The sequence below is a fragment of the Pongo abelii genome, chromosome 20 (genome assembly GCF_028885655.2).
Source record: "Pongo abelii isolate AG06213 chromosome 20, NHGRI_mPonAbe1-v2.0_pri, whole genome shotgun sequence".
NCBI classification, from domain to species: domain Eukaryota; kingdom Metazoa; phylum Chordata; class Mammalia; order Primates; family Hominidae; genus Pongo; species Pongo abelii.
Genome location: NC_072005.2, coordinates 22,573,654 through 22,593,475, shown reverse-complemented (window position 1 = coordinate 22,593,475; position 19,822 = coordinate 22,573,654). Strand labels below are relative to the sequence as shown.

Below are 19,822 nucleotides of genomic sequence, written 5' to 3'. Positions count from 1 at the left end.
TCCCTCTGAGAACTGGAACAAGTATGCCCACTCTCACCATGCTTCTTCAACACAGTACTAGAAGTCTTAGCCAGAGCAAGCAGAAAAAAGAAAGAAAGGGCATCAAATTTGGTAAAGAGGAAGTAAAACTGTCACTGTTTGCTGATGATATGATAGTTTACTTTGAAAACCCTAGACTTTTCAAGAAAGCTCCTAGAAATGATAAAATAATTCAGCAAAGCTTTCAGATACGAAATTAATGTATACAAATCAGTAGCTCTTCTATACACCAACAGCGACCAAGCAGAGAGTCAAATCAAGAACTCAACCCCTTTTACAATAGCTGTGAAAAAAAAAAAAAACCAAAAACTTAGGAATATGCCTAACCAAGGAGGTAAAAGACCTCTACAAGGAAAACTACAAAACACTGCTAAAAGAAATCACAGAGGACACAAACAAATGGAAACACAACCCATGCTCATTGATGGGTAGAATCAATATTGTGAAAATGACCATACTGCCAAAAGCAATCTACAAATTCAACGCAATTCCCATCAAAACACCACCATCATTCTTCACAGAATTAGAAAAAATGATTCTAAAATTCATGTGAACCAAAAAAAAAAGCCTGCATAGCCAAAGCAAGACAAAGCAAAAAGAACAAATCTGAAGCCATTACATTACCTGACTTCAAACTATACTATAAAGCCAGTCACGAAAACAGCATGGTACTGGTACAAAAATAGGCACATAAACCAATGGAAAAGAATAGAGAACCCAGAAATAAACCCAAATACTTACAGACAACTGAACTTCGACAAAGCAAACAAAAACATAAAGTGGGTAAAGGACACTCTTCTTTTTTTTCTGAGACGGAGTTTTGCTCAGTTGCCCAGGCTAGAGTGCAGTGGTGCGATCTCAGCTCACCACAACCTCTGCCTCCCAGATTCAAGCAATTCTCCTGCCTCAGCCTCCCGAGTAGCTGGGATTACAAGCGCCCGCCATCGCACCTGGCTAATTTTTGTATTTTTAGTAGAGATGGGGTTTCACCACCTTGGTCAGGCTGCTCTTGAACTCCTGACCTCGTGATCCACCCACCTCAGCCTCCCAAAGGGCTGGGATTACAGGCATGAGCCACTGCACCCGGCCAGGGATACTCTTTTCAACAAATGGTGCTGGGATAATTGGCTAGCCACACATAGGAGAATAAAACTGGATCCTCATCTTTTACTTTATACAAAAATCAACTCAAGATGGATTAGGGACTTAAATCTAAGACCTGAAACTATAAAAATTCTAGAAGATAACGTTGAAAAAACCCCTTCAGACATTGGCTTAGCCAAGGATTTCATATACAAGAACCCAAAAGCAAATGCAATTAAAACAAAAATAAATTAGGGAGGGTTCTCTCTCTATCTTGTGGAATATTGTCAAAATGGGAACTTAATGAAACTAAAGAGCTTTTGCAAGGCAAAAGAAACAGCAGAGTGAACAGACAACCCACAGAGTAGGAGAAAATCTTCACAATCTATACACTTGACAAAGAACTAATATCTGGAATCTACAATGCACTCAAACAAATCAGCAAGAAAAAAAACAATCCCATCAAAACTGAGCTAAGGACATGAATAGACAATTTTCAACAGAAGATATACAAATGGCCAACAAACATATGAAAAAATGCTCAACATCGCTAATGATCAGGGAAATGCAAATCAAAACCACAATACGATACCACCTTACTCCTGCAAAAATGGCCATAATAAAAAAAAATCAAAAAACAGTAGATGTTAGTGCGGATGTGGTGATCAGGGAACACTTCTACACTGCTGGTGGGAATGTAAACTAGCACAACCACTATGGAAAACAGTGTGGAGATTCCTAAAGAACTAAAAGTCATACTACCATTTGACCCAGCAGTCCCAGTACTGGGTATCTACCCAGAAGAAAAGAAGTCATTACATGAAAAAGATACTTGCACACATGTTTATAGCAGCACAATTCACAATAGCAAAGTCATGGAACCAACACAAATATGCCCATTGCCTATTAACCAATGAATGGATAAAGAAACTGTGAGATTTTATATATGATGGAACACTACTCAGCCATAAAATGGAATAAATTAATGGTATTCACAGCAACATGGATGAGATTGGAGATTATCATTCTAAGTGAAGTAACTCAGAAATGGAAAACCAAACATCTTGTGTAGGAGCTAAGCTATGAGGATGCAAAGACAGAAGAATGATACAGTGGACTTTGGGGTCTTGAGGGGAAGAGTGGAAGGGAAACGAGGGATAAAAGACTACAAATAGGGTGCAGTGTATACAGCTTGGGTGATGAGTGCATAAAACTCCCACAAATCACCATTAAAGAACTAAAGAACTTACTCATGTAACCCAACACCACTTGTACCCCAATAACTTAAGAAAATAAATAAATAAAAATAAATAGTACACAGGCTACTTGAAGATAAAAAAAAAAAAAAACACAGAGCTTTCCAATTTTTGATGTAATAAAAGAAAAAAATATGCTTTTCTTTTTTTTTTTTTGGCGGAGTTTTGCTCTTGTTTCCCAGGCTGGAGTGCAATGGCGGGATCTCGGCTCACCACAACCTCCACCTCCCAGGTTCAAGCGATTCTCCTGCCTCAGCCTCCCGAGTAGCTGGGACTACAGGCATGCACCACCATGCCCAGCTACTTCTGTATTTTTAGTAGAGACGAGGTTTCTCCATGTTGGTCAGGCTAGTCTCAAACTCCAGACCTCAGGTGACCCACCCACCTTGGCCTCCCAAAGTGCTGGGATTACAGGCATGAGCCACTGCGCCTGGCTGAAAAAAATATTCTTAATCCATAACACTGGATCAGAAATTATTTTACTTTAAAAACAGTAAAAAATAAAGACTTTCCAAAATGAAAGGTAAGGGTGTTCATCACCACTAGCACAGTTAAAAAAAAAAAAAAAAATGCTACATTGTGGACATGCACAGTGGCTCATGCCTGTAATCCTACACCTTTAGGAGGCTAAGGCAGTCAGGTAACTTCAGACCAGGAGTTCAAGATCAGCCCAAAAACATAGTGAGACTCTGCATATATAACAAGAGAAATGCTAAAATGAGTCTTTTATGTTGAAAAATAAAATGATGCTAGACAGCTTCAAAAAACCATATATAAATATATAGCTTTCTATTAAATATAATTATACAGACACATATAGAAAAAAATAAATGCTAAAATGAGTCTTTCATATTGAAAATAAAATGATGCTAGACAGTATCAAAAATCCATATATAAATATATAGCTTTCTATTAAATGTAAATATACAGACACATATAAAAAAAGAAATGCTAAAATGAGTCTTTTATGTTGAAAATAAAATGATTCTAGATAACATCCAAAAACCATATATAAATACATAGCTTTCTATTAAAAGTAAATATACAGACATATATAAAAAAATGCTAAAATGAGTCTTTTATGTTGAAAATAAAATGATTCTAGATAACATCAAAAAACCATATATAAATATAGAGCTTTCTATTAAATGTAAATATACAGACACATATAAAATTTCTTACTATAATAGTGTGTAAACCCTTAAAATTCTTCTATAGAATATAAAAACAAAATATAAATCTGCATAAATCTGAATACACAATATGAAATAATTTATAATGTTAATAACAAACTGGAAAATATAGAAATATAGTTTTTTTGTTCAATTGAAGTTGTTATGAGATTAAAACATACTGATTTAATCTTAAGATATTTTACATAATGTCCATTTTTCAAGATAACTACAAAAATTTTGCAGAAACTATGCAAAACAAAATAAAATAAGCAAAGCGTGCCACTACAAAATTAAACAAAAAATAGTTAAACAAGAAATGAGAAAAAACATGTAAAAAAAATATAAAACATAACAATGAAACTGGTATGTAACTTTATTTTTCTTTTCTTTTCTTTTTTTTTTGAGATGGAGTCTCACTCTGTTGCCCAGGCTAGTGCACAGTGGCACGATCTCAGCTCACCACAACCTGTGCCTCCAGGTTCAACTGATTCCCCTGTCTCAGCCTCCTGAGTAGCTGGGACTACAGATGCATGCCACCATGCCTGGCTAATTTTTGTATTTTCAGTAGAGATGGGGTTTCTCTATGTTGGCCAGGCTAGTCTTGAACTCCTGACCTCATGATCTGCCCGCTTTGGTTTCCCAAAGTGCTGGGATTACAGGCATAAGTCACTGTGCCTGGCGTAACTTTATTTAAGAAATCATTTCAAATATAAATTTATTAAACTACTTAATAAAAAGAAATGTAATTCCAGGACTTGGGAAGGCCAAGGTGGGCTGATTACCTGATTCCAGGAGTTTGAGACCAGCCTGGGCAACAAGGCAAAACCCTGTCTCTAAAAAAACAAAACAAAACAAAACAAAAAAACTAGCTAGGTTTAATGGCATGTGCCTGTAACCCAGCTACTTAAGAGGTTGAAACTAGAGGATTATCTGAGTTTGAGAGGCTGAGGCTGCAGCTCACTGCCATGATCACACCACTGCAAACCAGCCTGGCTGACAGTGAGACCCTATTTCATTAATTAATTAAAAGAAAAAGAAAGAAGATGCCTGAGTGGCTTAAGGAAAAAAGCATGCAATATGTTCCTACAAGAGACCAATTTTAGCACTGAGTCAAATAGTCTGTAAGTAACAGAATTAAAAAAATTTATATTTCATGCAAATAGTAGCCACAATTGGGTGAGGTAGTCATAATTATATTGGACACAATATGCTTTAAGTCAAGTACTAGTATGAGACAAAAATTGATATTATATAATAGTAATATGGGTCAATTTACCAGGAATCTATAACTATTATATTTATATGTACAGGTAGGTATAACAGGGCTCCAAAATATATAAATATTGACAAAGGTGAAGCAAGAAATATATAGCAACATAATAGTTGCACACACTGAGACCCCATTTTCAATAATAATAATAAATAGAAAATTCATGTAAAAGATTAAGAAAACAAAATGTAGATAACATTATAGACTATAATATTTTGCATACAGAGAAATATCTGAGAGTAGATAATTTATAAAGAAAAAAGGTTTATTTGGCTCACAGTTCAGCAGACTGTACAAGAAGTATGTGCCTGTATCTGTTTCTGGTGAGGGTCTCAGGAAGCTTATGATCACAGTGGAAGGCAAAAAGGAACTGGACATATCACATGGTAAAAGACAGAGCAAGTGTGAAGTAAAAGAGCCAGGTTCTTTTAACATAGTTTCTCAAAACTATACAGATATTTGTGTGTCCCCAGTAACAATGGAAAAGCAGTCAGATTGTGCTGTCCCTTACATGCCACGACTTTGGCTCTCATTATAAACTTGAAGGGAGATCACCAAAATGAAAATAGAATCCTTAGAGAATTTTAAATCATAAGACAGAAGATGCCTCTACGTGAGAGCAAAATTTTAAAAATCTCAGTCTTCCCAGAAACTACTTCCTTTGGAGCACAGCTTCTCAGGTCACATTTTGAGAACTGGCTTTCTCCTTGATATCTGGACCTCTCATCTGTGTTGTTTGTTGTATTCACTCTCACCTACCTGGGGGTTTAGTTACCATCTCATGTCTCTTCATATTCCAAGGCTCTTTCCCTTGCTTCAGACAAGTTATCAAGTCTGGCTTAAAGACAGCGATACCTGTTTTATTAAAAATAAATAACATAAATATTGTTCATATTCCCCAAATAATATGCTCATTAAAGAGAATGTAATAGAATATTCTAGTAAATTGATCCCCCAATACTAATTTATAACATACATTCCTAAATATTTAGAAAATATTTTCAATTTGTACAGGCCCTTAATTTTACTACCCAGTACTACTGAATCAAAAATTGTTGGTGGCAATGAGATTTTAAGGTGTGGCAACTATATTTTATGCCACTCAATTTCTGCAATTTTCATTAATCTAGAGTGAAAAACACAGATCTGCTCAGAAATGTGAAAAGTTCAGGTAAAAATGAAACATCTTTAAAAAATTCCTTTTGGCTGGGCGTGGTGGCTCACGCCTGTAATCCCAGCACTTTGGGAGGCCAAGGTGGGTGGATCACAAGGTCAACAGATCAAGACCATCCTGGCCAACATGGTGAAACCCCATCTCTACTACAAATACAAAAAAATTAGCCGGGTGTGGTGGCGCATGCCTATAGTCCCAGCTACTCAGGAGACTGAGGCAGGAGAATCACATGAACCTGGGAGGCAGAGGTTGCAGTGAGCGGAGATTGCACCACTGCACTCCAGCCTAGGCAACAAGAGTGAAACTCCTTCTCAAAAAAAAAAAAAAAAAATCCTTTCTACACTTATAAATCCCTGTTTTCAGAAGACAGGGATGTGAAACTCATTTATGGTAAGCATAAATCACCAAAACACATTCTACAGAAAAGAGAAATGAAATATAATAGGAATTGTTTAATTAAAATTATCCTCACCCAGGAAGACCAGGTTTCTGTAGTTCTCTAACATAACATCCCTATATAAATTCTGCTGAGCCATGTCCAGGCATTGCCACTCCTCCAGAGAGAATTCTATGGTCACATCCCGAAATGTCAACGGTCCCTGAAAAACACAATGAAAGACACACATATATTTCCCAAGTGGCCATGGGCAGAATTTTTAATTTGACTCAAGGTGAAATGAGAGAATAAAGAGAACAGGTTCTAACTTATAGGGATGACCGAACATATCCAATAAAATAATTTTCAACACAGAAATATTATCTAATGTATTCTCAAATTCTGAGAAAAAAGAATGGCATGAGATCCACAACACCAGTGTAGATAAGATATTTCTCTGGATAATAAAGTATAAAACTAAGGACGTGATAACAAACATGTACATTTTTGTGCTATATTTACATCATACATAATTTAAGTCTTGTATTTTTTCAGATAAAAAAGACATGCTGAGTTAGAAGATACCTCTCAAGTTTTAATGTGTACAATTAACTGGAGATCTTGTTATGCATATTTATTTTAGAAGATCTGGAATAAAGTCTGAGTTTCTGAATTTCTGACAAGCTCACCAGTGATGCCTGTTTTTGGCCCAAAAAAGAATATTTTGTCAAACATTCACCAAGTGGAGGAGCCTGTGTTTTTCCCAGTTTTTCTGGCCTGTAAACAAAGATGAGAGACCTCATTTTCCAAAGATAGATATATGCAAAGAAAATCTAAGAAAGGCAGGTGCCAGATTAAATGTGATCACTGGTGCACATCAGCTGCATAAAGATACTTAAAAGACTGGGTGCAGTAGCTCACTCCTGTAATCCCAGCACTTTGGGGGGCTGAGGTGGGTGGATCACCTGAGGTCAGGAGTTCGAGACCAGCCTGGCCAACGGGGTGAAACCCCATCTCTACTAACAGTACAAAAATTAGCCAGGCATGGTGGTGCACTATTCCGGAGGCTGAGGCAGGAGAATGGCTTGAACACAGGAGGCTGAGGTTGCAGTGAGCTGAGATCATGCCACTGCACTCCCACTCTAGAAATGCAGCAGGATTCCCCAGCCAAAACTCTAATCTCTTTTATCCAGTTCTGTGAGGCAAGACTCCAGTGTGGGACCTGACCTAAATAAGACCTCCAAAAACAGTGGATCTAAACAGAACTGGGCCAGGGAGTGGACCCTATGTAGAATTCTGTTCTCTATGCTACTTGGAGTACTTCCAGTTCTGTTTTTCCTAAGCTTACCTAAGAGGCACTGAAATCCCAGAGTCTGTGTAATTTAAATATTTTTTTAGCCACTGCCCAATTTTATGAAATGTTCTAATAAGCAATTTAAACAAGTCTTTTATGGTTCCTAGGGTAATTTTATTAAAATATACATATGTATTCTAAAAAGGTAAAATAAATAGAAATAAACATAAACATCCCTTCAAGTGATGACATCAGAAGTCAGAAGAATATAAAGAAAGTAGTCCAAATAAAGCCCAAGCATTTCTGCACACATCTGTTTATTGTACCAATGATATGACGATGTTTAATTCAACCATGTACCCAGTTGCTAGTCCAGACTATAAGTTGCTGGGTGGTAGGGACCATGACTCCTTCATCTATTTTTTTAATGGCCATATGAAATGGAAGCTATTAGTTTATCTGTTTGAGTCTCAGGACCTCCTTCTTGTTTTTCACCCAAGTACCAAGAAACTGGAGAAACTCTTGTCTGGGTACCAACTAAAGGTGTCTCTTGTATGAGGGGAGGAACAAACACAGGATGACTCATTTCTCTTATATTGAGACAGAAGCAGAATTAACCACTCTTGTCAGCTTGACACAGTTATGTTCTGGACATCCTCAAATGTCTCAAAGATGCCTAGGTGATTGTGAGAGGGTTTCCAGTGACTCTGGGCTAATGACCCAACGATAGGCCAGGCAGAAGAGACTGATTATAAATAGAAAATGGAACTGCCCTGGTTAAGCTCCAGAATCTAGATCATCTCTCCTGATTTGTTAGCTCTTGGGTAAGAGAAATAACAATACTCTACTCCAGTATCACAATTTACAGGTAGGTATAGCTGTGGTCATGGATCTGGATACTCTGTGGCCTTGATCTCTCACTCCTAAGATGCCTGTTTATACTTACAGATTCTGTCATCAGATTTTATTTATACCTGGAGTCTCTCACATACCTGCAACAGGTCACTGGAGAAGATCTGAAAAGCTCACAGAGCCACACTCTCAAAGGAAAGATTTAAGATGTCTATGTTGACATCTCACAATACAGAAAATGTCTTCTGTTGGTTTTCTGTATATTCTCAATTCAAAGTTTGGCCCTGTCTTGTAAATCTTAGGCAGAGGCCAGACCTTATGTGCAGATTCCAGATGGGATGAACCAGGCTCTGCCTCCTTGGGTGTTACAGCAAGCAGAGTACAATCAAAGGAGAGATCCCATCATAGATGCGGCTCTGGCACATTCTAAATAATATGTCTACCTAAAAGGAAAAAGCTGAGGAAATATAGATTTAAGTTGACTGTTTATTTGGGCCAAGCTTGAGGACTGTAACCTGGGAGCAAATATTCAAGTTGCCCGCAACATACACTTGATTAGCAGCGTGATTACAAGTTGATTTGTAAAGGCTAAAAAAGATGGACAGAGAGTGGGTCGATACAAAGTTGTTTATCAGAAATTTTTATTATTTACAGGAATAACATTGATTATTGATTGGATATACATCGTTAAGTTTTATGGTGCAAGTTATGGTGTCCAGTGTGGCATTATTAATATATAGCTACTTGTGGCAATAGCAAACAGCTTCAAAAGATGAATACATAGTTCAAAAAACAAAAAGAGAAACATAATTCTGCTCTCATTTTAATGTCTCTATAAGTTGGACAACCAAAAGGACTTGCATCTCTCAGAAAGAAAGTTTTTCTTTTTTCTCAAATCTGAAGACCTGGATTCAGAATTTGAAGTTGCAGTTTTAGGTCCTGAATGGATGGGATAGCAGCAGGTTTTCCCTGCACAATTGTGGGCATTTTAGCAAGAGGAAGAAAAAGGAAGTACAGATTCCCAAGTGTACATGTCTACTCAATGCACACATGTTACTCTGATTGGGTTTCTGGGCCCCATAGTCTGTGAATCAGTTTCAGGTCAGAAGATATAAGAGTCATTGAAAAAGGTAAAATGGTTGATTGCTGCCCTGTGAAGTTTGTAGAATTCTGATCTAGCCTCTCTAAAAGTTATTGTGGAGGATTAAAGATACCAAATTGGCAGAGAAGCAATTCTGCCTGCATATTTAGGGGACAGCAAGCTCTCTGCAGCACAACTGTGAGTTGACTGATAGCCTGAGAGGGAAAGTTTCCTCTACAGTAAAGCTTGGGTGGGACCTTATATTTATATATCATGTCTGATAATTCTAGACAGTTTTTGTGAAACATAATTAAAAGATAAATTTTCTTCAGCCCCAGAGAAACTCCACAATAGAACAGACATAAAACTGTTTTATTACACAATTGAACCTGAATGTGACATGCATCACAGTCAATCTGCTTAAGAGATTGCAAAGATAGAAAGACAGTAACCATAATTAGTTCACAAGTAGAAAAATTTATAGCACCATGTCATACATAATTCATCCTAAATTCACCTGGTAATTGGGAAGGCTAGCCATGCAGACTAATCAGTTATGTTCAATGACAAAATAAACTTTGCACATCTTCATAAAAGGAGATAATTTTGCAACTTGAATCCAGGTGCCTGCTGAAGGTAGGCTCTCAATCTCCTACAAAAATGGTTGAATAGGGTGCTATCTTTTTGGCTATTTACACTTTAAAGCAATGGCTCTCTACTCCCTGAGCACTTGGCTACATCTCTCCTGCTTGCCCTCTCCTGTTAGCTAGTGTCCTCTCTTGACCGCTACCACCTGCCATTGAGGCAGAGCCCACTGCACAGGGCTCACAGCTAAAAGCTCACATCTTACATAAACCACAACTGCCACAGCAGCACTCCAGTGTCACCCCAGAAAGGGAAGCCTGAGCTGCAGGAGGAGAGCCTGCAGGCCTCCTGGGGAGAACTGCACCTTCACATTAATGGAAATTGGAACAGTAATTCAGCCTCAGTTTTTATTTGCACTGTGACATGGAAAAACTACTGCTGGATTTCCAACATGAGTCCAAGTACAGATAGCTCCAAAAGTTCTCACTGTGACAGGCCACCTCATTCACAGACAACAGTGAATATTTAATAGTGCAGACACCCAAAGCATTGGACAGAAAAACAGCTCTCAGTCTGAGCAAGATTATGCTGAGAAAAAGAAAGTTAAATGCATTTTAAGTAAAAACTCAGTTTAGGCTGGGCGCAGTGGCTCATGCCTATAATCCCAGCACTTTAAGAGGCCAAGGCAGGTGGATCACGAGGTCAGGAGATCAAGACCATCCTGGCTAACATGGTGAAACCCCATCTCTATTAAAAATACAAAAAATTAGTCAGGCTTGGTGGCACAAGCCTGTAGTCCCAGCTACTTGGGAGGCTGAGGCAGGAGAATCGCTTGAACCTGGGAAGTGGAAGTTGTAGTGAGTCGAGATCATGCCACTGCACTCCAGCCTGGGTGACAGAGGGAGATTCTATCTCAAAAACAAACAAACAAACAAACAAACAAACAAAAACTCAATTTAGATATAAGATTGATCAAGTCAGCCAGAAAATATTCTCTTAAAAGGAATTTCTCTCTAAACAACCAAAGTGCACAGCTACTCTCCGCATGAGAAACATGAGCATTATGAAGAAAAGGGATATATTCTCAGCAGAATTTTATAAGATTTCTCTTCCATCTCTGCTGCTCTCTCATCTCCTAGCCATTGAATGGGGGTTATATATTGAAATACATCTCACAATTTCCACCAGCACTTTTCGATGAAGATTTATAATCTGACTTTGTTCATACAGTGGAATGTATTTAAGCTTGCCACATAGCTAACTAAAGAGCTATTATGGTTTTGGGGTGGCCACATCATCTGTGTTTATTTCTCCTGTAATAGCAGCATTCCAATTTAGTGAAATGAAAGATGCTATAAATAGGCCGGGCATGGTGGCTCATGCCTGTAATCCCAGCATTTTGGAAGGCCAAGGTGGGCGAATCTCCTGGGGTCAGGAGTTTGAGACCAGCCTGCCCAACATGGTGAAACCCCGTCTCTACTAAAAATAGAAAAATTAGTCAGGCATGGTGGTGGGTGCCTGTAATCCCAGCTACTAGGGAGGCTGAGGCAGGAGAATCACCTGAGCCCAGGAGGTGGAGGATGTAGTGAGCCGAGACCGCACCATTGCACTCCAGCTGGGGTGACAAGAGCGAAACTCTATCTCAAAAAAAAAGACACTATAATTATGCTTACCTATAGTTATCCCTATTAGATAAGTTAATACACATGTCAGACTAATATCTACTTTAACAATTTGGTAGTAAATTTTATTTGGATATTAGAAATAAATATCTAAGTATAAATAACTTTAACGCATTAGATATAAGACATGTAAGAATTTTTAAAGTTGTCTGTAGCCATAATTCAATTAAAACACTATATATATATATATATATACACACACACACTTTACATGTTTCAAAAGTATGAACAGCAATATTAAAATGACTACTTAATGAGTATTCAAAGTAAGTATTTTGGCCTTATATTCATACTACTGAAGAAAATGCTGTTTAATTTATATGAGTGCAGGTTGTCTACAAACACTACACATAACTATGCTATAATACCTTGTATAATCAGTGTTCTGTCAAAGAAACGTACTCAGTATCTTTTAGCTTTTATCATTTTGTATTGCTAAATTTCATCCTATCTTTGTGCTCAACGTTTTGTGTTTTATTTATTTTTTTTTTGAGATGGAGTTTCACTTTTGTTACCTAGGCCAGAGTGCAATGGGGTGATCTCGGCTCACTGCAACCTCCACCTCCTGGGTTCAAGCAATTTTCTGGCCTAGCCTCCCGAGTAGCTGAGATTACAGCCATGCACCACCACGCTGAGCTAATTTTTTGCATTTTTAGTAGAGACGGAGTTTCTCCATGTTGGTCAGGCTGGTCTCAAACTTCTGACCTCAGGTGATCCACCCGCCTCGGCCTCCCAAAGTGCTGGGATTATAGGTGTGAGCCACCGCACCCAGCCTTATGTGTTCTTAATATTAGCTTTAATCTAAACAAATCTTTGTCTCCTTTAAAGACTATATATATATATATATATATATATATATAAACCTACACCAAAGCAGAAACAAAGCAATGAATCTAAATAAAAATAATCCTGAGTCACAAAGAATGATAAGAGGTTCATTTTGTTTTAATATGATTTATATATATTTCAAAAAAGTAGAGAAAAATATCTACATATAATCTAAATGCTTTAAAAAAGATAAGCAAAACATATTTTCTTATTTTCAGGTAGGAGAATAAATCCTCTTATTTCTAATTTGTATTTTCTCCTACGAAAGCCAGGTCTCTTGATATATTCTTAAATTCTTGGACATCTGAATTTCAGCAGACATTGAAAATCTAAGGAGTATCCTTGGGCACACTGTGTGCACTTGAAAAAATGCTTATGGGGAAAAAAAACAGAAGAGAAAAAGGTGTTGTAAAAAATGTATTGGTACACGTAAATAAAAAAAGTTCTTAGAGACCTACGAAGAGATGTAGATTCTGACACAATAGTAGGAGGCTAAAAGACCTCACAGACACCATTAGACAGATTATTGAGGCAGAAAATAAACAAAAATATTTAAACCTAAATTCAGCACTTGACCAAAGAGTCCTAGTAGACATCTACAGAACTCTCCACCTAAAAACATCATAACATACACTCTTCTCATCACCACATGGCACATACTCCCAAATGGACCATACAATCAGAAATAAAACAATCCTCAGCAAATTCAAAAATCCTCAAACCATACCAATCACAAAGACCACAGATTGATAAAAATACAATTCAATAAATAGAAAACCACTTGAAACCATACAATCACATGGAAATTAAACAACCTGCACTTGAATGACTTTTGGGTAAATAATAAAATTATGGTGGAAATTTAAAAGTTTTTGAAACAAAGATACAACATACCAGAATCTCTGCAACACAGCTAAGGCAGTGTTAACAGGGAAATTAATAGCATTAAATGGTCACATCAAAAACATCTCAATTTACAACCTAACATCATAAATAAAAGAACGAGAGAAGCAAGAGCAAAGCAACTCCTAAGCTATCAGCAGACAAAAAAAATAAATAAATAAGATCAGAACTGAAGATTTAGATATGAAAAACTATACAAAAGAACAAGAAATCCAAGAGATAAATCTTTGAAATAAATAAATAAGGTAAATAACTAGCTAGATTAATGAAGAATAAAGAGAAGATTCAAATAAACAGTTAATGACAAAAGAGAAATTATCACTGACCCCACAAAAATACAAATAACTATTGAAGTCTACTATGAACACCTGTCTGCACACAAGCTAAAAAACCTAATAGAAATACATAAATTTCTCGACAAATACATTCTCCAAAGACTGAACAAAATAGAAACTAAATTCCTGAATAGACCAATAACAAATTCCAAAATTGAATTAGTAATAAATAGCCTATCAACCAAAATAAAGCCCAGGATTAGACAAATTCACAGCTGAATTCTACCAAATGTAAAATGAAGAGCCTGAACCATTCCTACTAAAACTATTCCAAAATTGAGAAGAAGGGACTCCTCCTCAGCTCGTTATATAGAAACAGCAACATTCCGATGCCAAAACCTGGAAGAGATAAAACAAAAAATAGAAAACTTCAGGCCAATATTCCTGATAAACACTGATGAAAAAATCCTCAACAAAATGCTGGCAAACCAAATCCAGCAGCACATCAAGAAGTTACTCCACTATGATCAAGTAGGCTTTATCCCTGAGTTGCAAGGTTGGTTCAACATGCAACAATTAATAAATGTTATTCATCACATAAAGAGAATTAAAGATAAAAACCAAAAAAATTATCTCAATAGATGAAGAAAAAGATTTCAATAAAATGTATCACCCTTCATGTTTAAAATCCTCAACAAACTAGGCATTCAAAGTACATACTTCAAAATAAGGAGTTATCTATGATAAACTCAAAGCAAACATACTGAATGGATACAAGCTGAAAGCATTTCTCTTTGAAAACTGGCATATTGGCTGGGTGCGGTGGCTCACGCCTGTAATCCCAGCACTTTGGGAGGCCGAGACGGGTGGATCACGAGGTCAGGAGATCGAGACCATCCTGGCTAACACGGTGAAACCCCGTCTCTACTAAAAATACAAAAAATTAGCTGGGCGTAGTGGCAGGCACCTGTAGTCACCTGTAGTCCCAGCTACTCGGGAGGCTGAGGCAGGAGAATGGCGTGAACCCGGAAGGTGGAGCTTGCAGTGAGCCGAGAAGATTGCGCCACTGCACTCCAGCCTGGGTGACAGAATGACTCCCTCTCAAAAAAAAAAAAAAAAAAAAAAAAGAAAGAAAAGAAAACTGGCATACCTTCTCTCACACTCCTATTTAAGAGAATTGGAAGTCCTGGCCAGAGCAATCAGACAAGAGATAAAAATAAAAGGCATTCAAACAGGAAGACAAGAAGTCAAACTATCCCTGTTTGCAGATGACATAATTCTGTATCTAGAAAACCCTACAGTCTCTGCAGAAAAGCTCTTTAAACTGACAAATCACTTCAGCAAAATTTCAGAATACAAAATAAATGCATAAAAATTTGCAGAATCTCTGTATATTAACAACATTGAAGCCAAAAAGCCAAATCAAAAACACAATCCCCTTCACAATTGACACACACAAATATCTAGGAGTACACCTAACCAGAGAAGTGAAAGATCTCTATGTCAAGAATCACAAACACTGCTTAAAGAGTCAGAGATGGCCAGGCATGGTAGCTCATGCCTGTAATCTCAGCACTGTGGGAAGCTGAGCCGGGGGTGGATCATTTGAGGTCAGGAGATTGAGACCAGCCTGGCCAACATGGTAAAACTCCATCTCTACTAAAAATACAAAAATTACCTGGGCATGGTGGTGGGCACCTGTAATCCCAGCTATTCAGGAGGCTGAAGCAGGAGAATAGCTTGAACCCAGGAGGCAGAGGTTGTGGTGAGCTTAAGATTGTGCCATTGCACTCCAGCCTGGGTGACAGAGACTCGGACTCAAAAAAAGAAAATGAAAAAAAAAGTCCGAGATAACACAAAAAAATGGAAAACCATTCTATGCCCATAGGTAAAAAAGATCAAAATGATTAAAATGGCCATACTGCCCAAAAAAGAAGAGATTTAATGCTATTCTTAACTAACTACCAAAAACATTCTTAACAGAACTATAAAAAACTATGTTAAAATTCATATGGAAGGAAAAAAGAGCCCGAGTAGCCAAGGCAATCCTAAGCAAAAAGAACAAAGCTGGAGGCATTACATTACCTGACTTCAAACTATACAACAGGGCTACAGTAAACAAAGACACATAATACTGATACAAGAAACAGACTCACAGACCAATGCAACAGGATAGAGAGCCCAGAAATAATGCCACACGCCTATAACCATCTGATCTTTGACAAAACTGACAAGAGGAATGTGGGAAGAATTCCCTATTTAATAAATGGTGCTGGGATAACCACCTAGCACTGTGTAGAAAATTGAAACTGGACTCCTTCCTTACATCATATACAAAAATCAACTCAAGATGAATTAAAGCCTTAAATGTAAAACTTAAAATTATAAAAAAAAAAAACCCTTAAAGACAACCTAGAACATACCATTCTAGACATGGGAACTAACAAAGATTTTATGATGAAAATACCAAAAGTAATTACAACAGAAACAACTGACAAATGGGACCTAATTAAACTAAATATCTTCTTCACAGCAATGGAAACCATCAACAGAGTAAACACAAAACCTATAGAATAAAATAAAATATTTCCAAACTATGCTTTTGACAAAAAGCATATCTAATATCCAGAATCCATAAAAAACTTAAGTTTACAAGAAACAAACAAATGACCTCCTTAAAAAGTAGACAAAAGGTGGCCAGGCTCGGTGGCTTATGCCTGCAATCCCAGCACTCTCAGAGACCGAGGCAGGTGGATGCCTGAGGTCAGGAGTTTGAGATCAGCCTGGCCAACATGATGAAACCCTGTCTTTACTAAAAATACAAAAAATTAGCCAGGTGTGGTGGTGGACACCTGTAATTCCAGCTACTCGGGAGGCTGAGGCAGGAGAATCTCTTGAACCCAGGAGGCGGAGGTTGCAGTGAGCCGAGATCACACCATTGCACTCCAGCCTGGGAAACAAGAGCAAAACTCCGTCTCAAAAAAAAAAAAAAAAAAGTAGACAAAAGGCTAGGAGTGGTGGCTCATGCCTGTAATCCCAGCACCTTGGGAGGCCAAGGAGGAAAGAGCACTTGAGGTCAGGAGTTTGAGACCAGCTTGGCCAACAAGGTTAAACCTCGTCTCTATTAAAAATACAAAAATTAGCAGGGCATGGTGGCGAGTGCCTGTAATTCCATCCACTCAGGAGGCTGAGGCAGAAGAATCGCTTGGACCCAGGAGTGAAGGTCACTGTTTGCTGAGATTATGCCACTGCACTTTAGCCTGGGTGACAGAGTGAGACTTCATCTCAATTATAAAAAAAAAAAAAGGTAGACAAAAAACACGAACAAATGTTTTTCAAAATAAGATATATATGTGGCTAACAAGCATATGAAAAAAATACTCATCACTAGAGAAATGCAAAGAAAAAACCACAACGAGATTCGATCTCACACCAGTCAAAATGGCTATTATTACAAAGTCAAAAAATAACATGCAGGCAAGGTTTCAGAGAAAAGGCTATGTGCTGCTGGCAGGAGTGTAAATTAGTTCAACCATTGTGAAAAGCAGTGTGGTGATTCCTCACAGAACTAAAAGCAAACTACCATTTGACCCAACAACCTCATAATTCGGTATACATCCAATAAAATACAAATTATTCTGTCATAAAAACACATGCACATACACGTTCATTGCGGCACTATTCACAATAGCAAAGACATGGAATCAACCTAAATGCCTATCAATGGTATAGTAAATAAAGAAAATATGGTACAGTAAGGTGTGGTGGCTCATGCCTGTAGTTCCAGCACTCTGGGAGGCCGAGGCAGGTGAATTGCCTGAGCTCGGGAGTTCAAGACAGGCCTAAACAACATGGAAAAACCCCATCTCAAAAAATGCAAGAAGAAAAATTAGCTGGGCTTGGTGGCACACACCTGTAGTCCCAGCTACTTGGGAGCTGAGGTAAAAGAATTGCTTGAGCCCAGGAGGTTGAGGCTGCAGTAAGCCGAGATCATGCCACTATACTCCAGCCTGGGTGACAGAGTGAGACCCAGTCTCCAAAAATAAATAAAATAAAATAAAAGATTTAATGAAAATAAAATATGGTACATAAACATGATGGAATACTGTGTTGCCATAAAAAGCGAACAAGATTATGTCATTTGCAGCAACATGGATGGAGCTGGAGACCATTATCCTTAGAAAACTAATGCAGAAAGAAAAAACCAAATGTATGTTCTCATTTATTAGTAAGAGCTAAATAATAACACATGGACATAAAGAGGGGAACAACAGACACTGAGTTCTAGTTAAGGGTGGAGGATGGAGGACAAAGAGGATCAGAAAAATACCTGTGTGGTGCTGTGCTTAACACCTCAATGACAAAATAATCTGCACACCAACCCTTGACACAATTTCACCTATGTAACAAACCTGCACATGTACTCCTGAATCAAAAATAAAAGTTAAAACAAAAGAAGTCCCTGGCCAGGCACAGTGGCTCACACCTGTAATCCCAGCACTTTGAGAGGCCAAGATGGGCAGATCATGAGATCAGGAGTTTGAGACCATCCTGGCCAACACGGTGAAACTCCGTCTCTACTAAAAATACAAAAATTAGCAGGGCATGGTGGCAGCCACCTGTAGTCCCAGCTTCTCAGGAGGCTGAGGCAGGAGAATCTCTTGAAACCAGAAGGCTGAGGTTGCAGTGAGCCAAGATCGTGCCACTGCACTCTAGCCTGGACAACAAGAGTGAAACTCTGTCTCAAAAACAAACAAACAAACAAAAACAAACAAACAAAAAAAACTGAAAAGAACTTTATGGGTTGGCGAGAGGGCCATGCATGTGGAAGGACTAGTTTGTGCTACAGATAGTGGCCCAGGTGTGACTCTACTCTGATTAATTTCTGGTCCATGCAGGCAGATGAGATGATGAACAGGTTGTCCAAAACCCCAGGTTGGTGGAGAAAACAGGTTGCTGCTGCAGATTCAGTGTCTGGGGGTTGGGATATGGCAGGAGGCTTGTAGATACTTTTGTGAGTTTTTGGCAAGAAACACTAGGATCAAAAATGCCGTGGTGAAATTCCTGAGGGAATTCCTAGTCCTAAGAGGGGTGTGGACAAGTCAATGTCTAGTGGATATGTTTGTAAGAAGGTGGGAATCCTGTGGTGGCAGCAGTGGAAAAAGGGGGTCTGTTATCAGAACTTTTTTCCTCTTAAGTTTTTATCCTCTCTCACCCTGGGAGGAGACCTGAAATCACAGGATAATGGGCAGTGTGACAGCCTGTGTAGAGAAAAGCAGAGCCTCCCATTCCCAGACACCCAGAGATCCATTCCAGACCAGGCCTCTGTGATATCTCTCAGCTGGAACCAAATTTGTAGAGCTTGGTAAACACCAAGCAATTCTCCAACACCAACTCATTGCCTAACATTTGAATTCTGACACCACCCAGAGTCAGCACAGACCCTGATTCAGGGCTCAGTCTCACAACATTGTTCTTACTGCAGATGCCAGTCACAAACCCCATAGACCCATCTGTTTCTGAGCTACTGTTTAAAAACTGGGGACTCTCATAACCTTCCTCAAGTTCAATAATATTATACAGCTACTCACAGAACTCAGGAAAACATCACAGTTACATTTATCAGTTTATTAGAAAAGATACAATCCAGGAAAAGTCAGAAAGAAATACCCTTCCCATTATGACTTAGATGGTGCTCTTTTCTTACCTGTCACATAGCCAGACACAGACTCTGCACGCTGTCTCCTTTTGCTCATTAAAACAAAATAAATAAATCAGCTGAATTTGTTTTCAGTGGTCAACCTAGAATACTTCTTAATCAAACATTACTTAAGTTTATTTCCTTTCGACAGGCTTCTGAACTTTGAGCTACCCTCAGTCTGAGTCAACATACAACCCTGTGTAGTTCCTAAGAACATGATGACTTCAGGGTAAAACATTCTCTGATCT

General features: G+C 38.1%; 2 protein-coding genes across 2 annotated transcripts in view; both read right to left on the bottom strand.

The window, feature by feature from the left end:
- Positions 1 to 19,822, bottom strand: part of LOC100443599 (zinc finger protein 257) — a 247,528-nt gene that overhangs the window by 9,614 nt on the left and 218,092 nt on the right.
- Positions 1 to 19,822, bottom strand: part of LOC100444690 (zinc finger protein 729) — a 33,593-nt gene that overhangs the window by 9,614 nt on the left and 4,157 nt on the right. Inside the window, 2 exon segments of the mRNA XM_024237285.3 lie at positions 5,583 to 5,678; positions 6,470 to 6,596. Of these exon segments, the coding sequence (XP_024093053.3) occupies positions 5,583 to 5,678; positions 6,470 to 6,596 (223 nt within the window).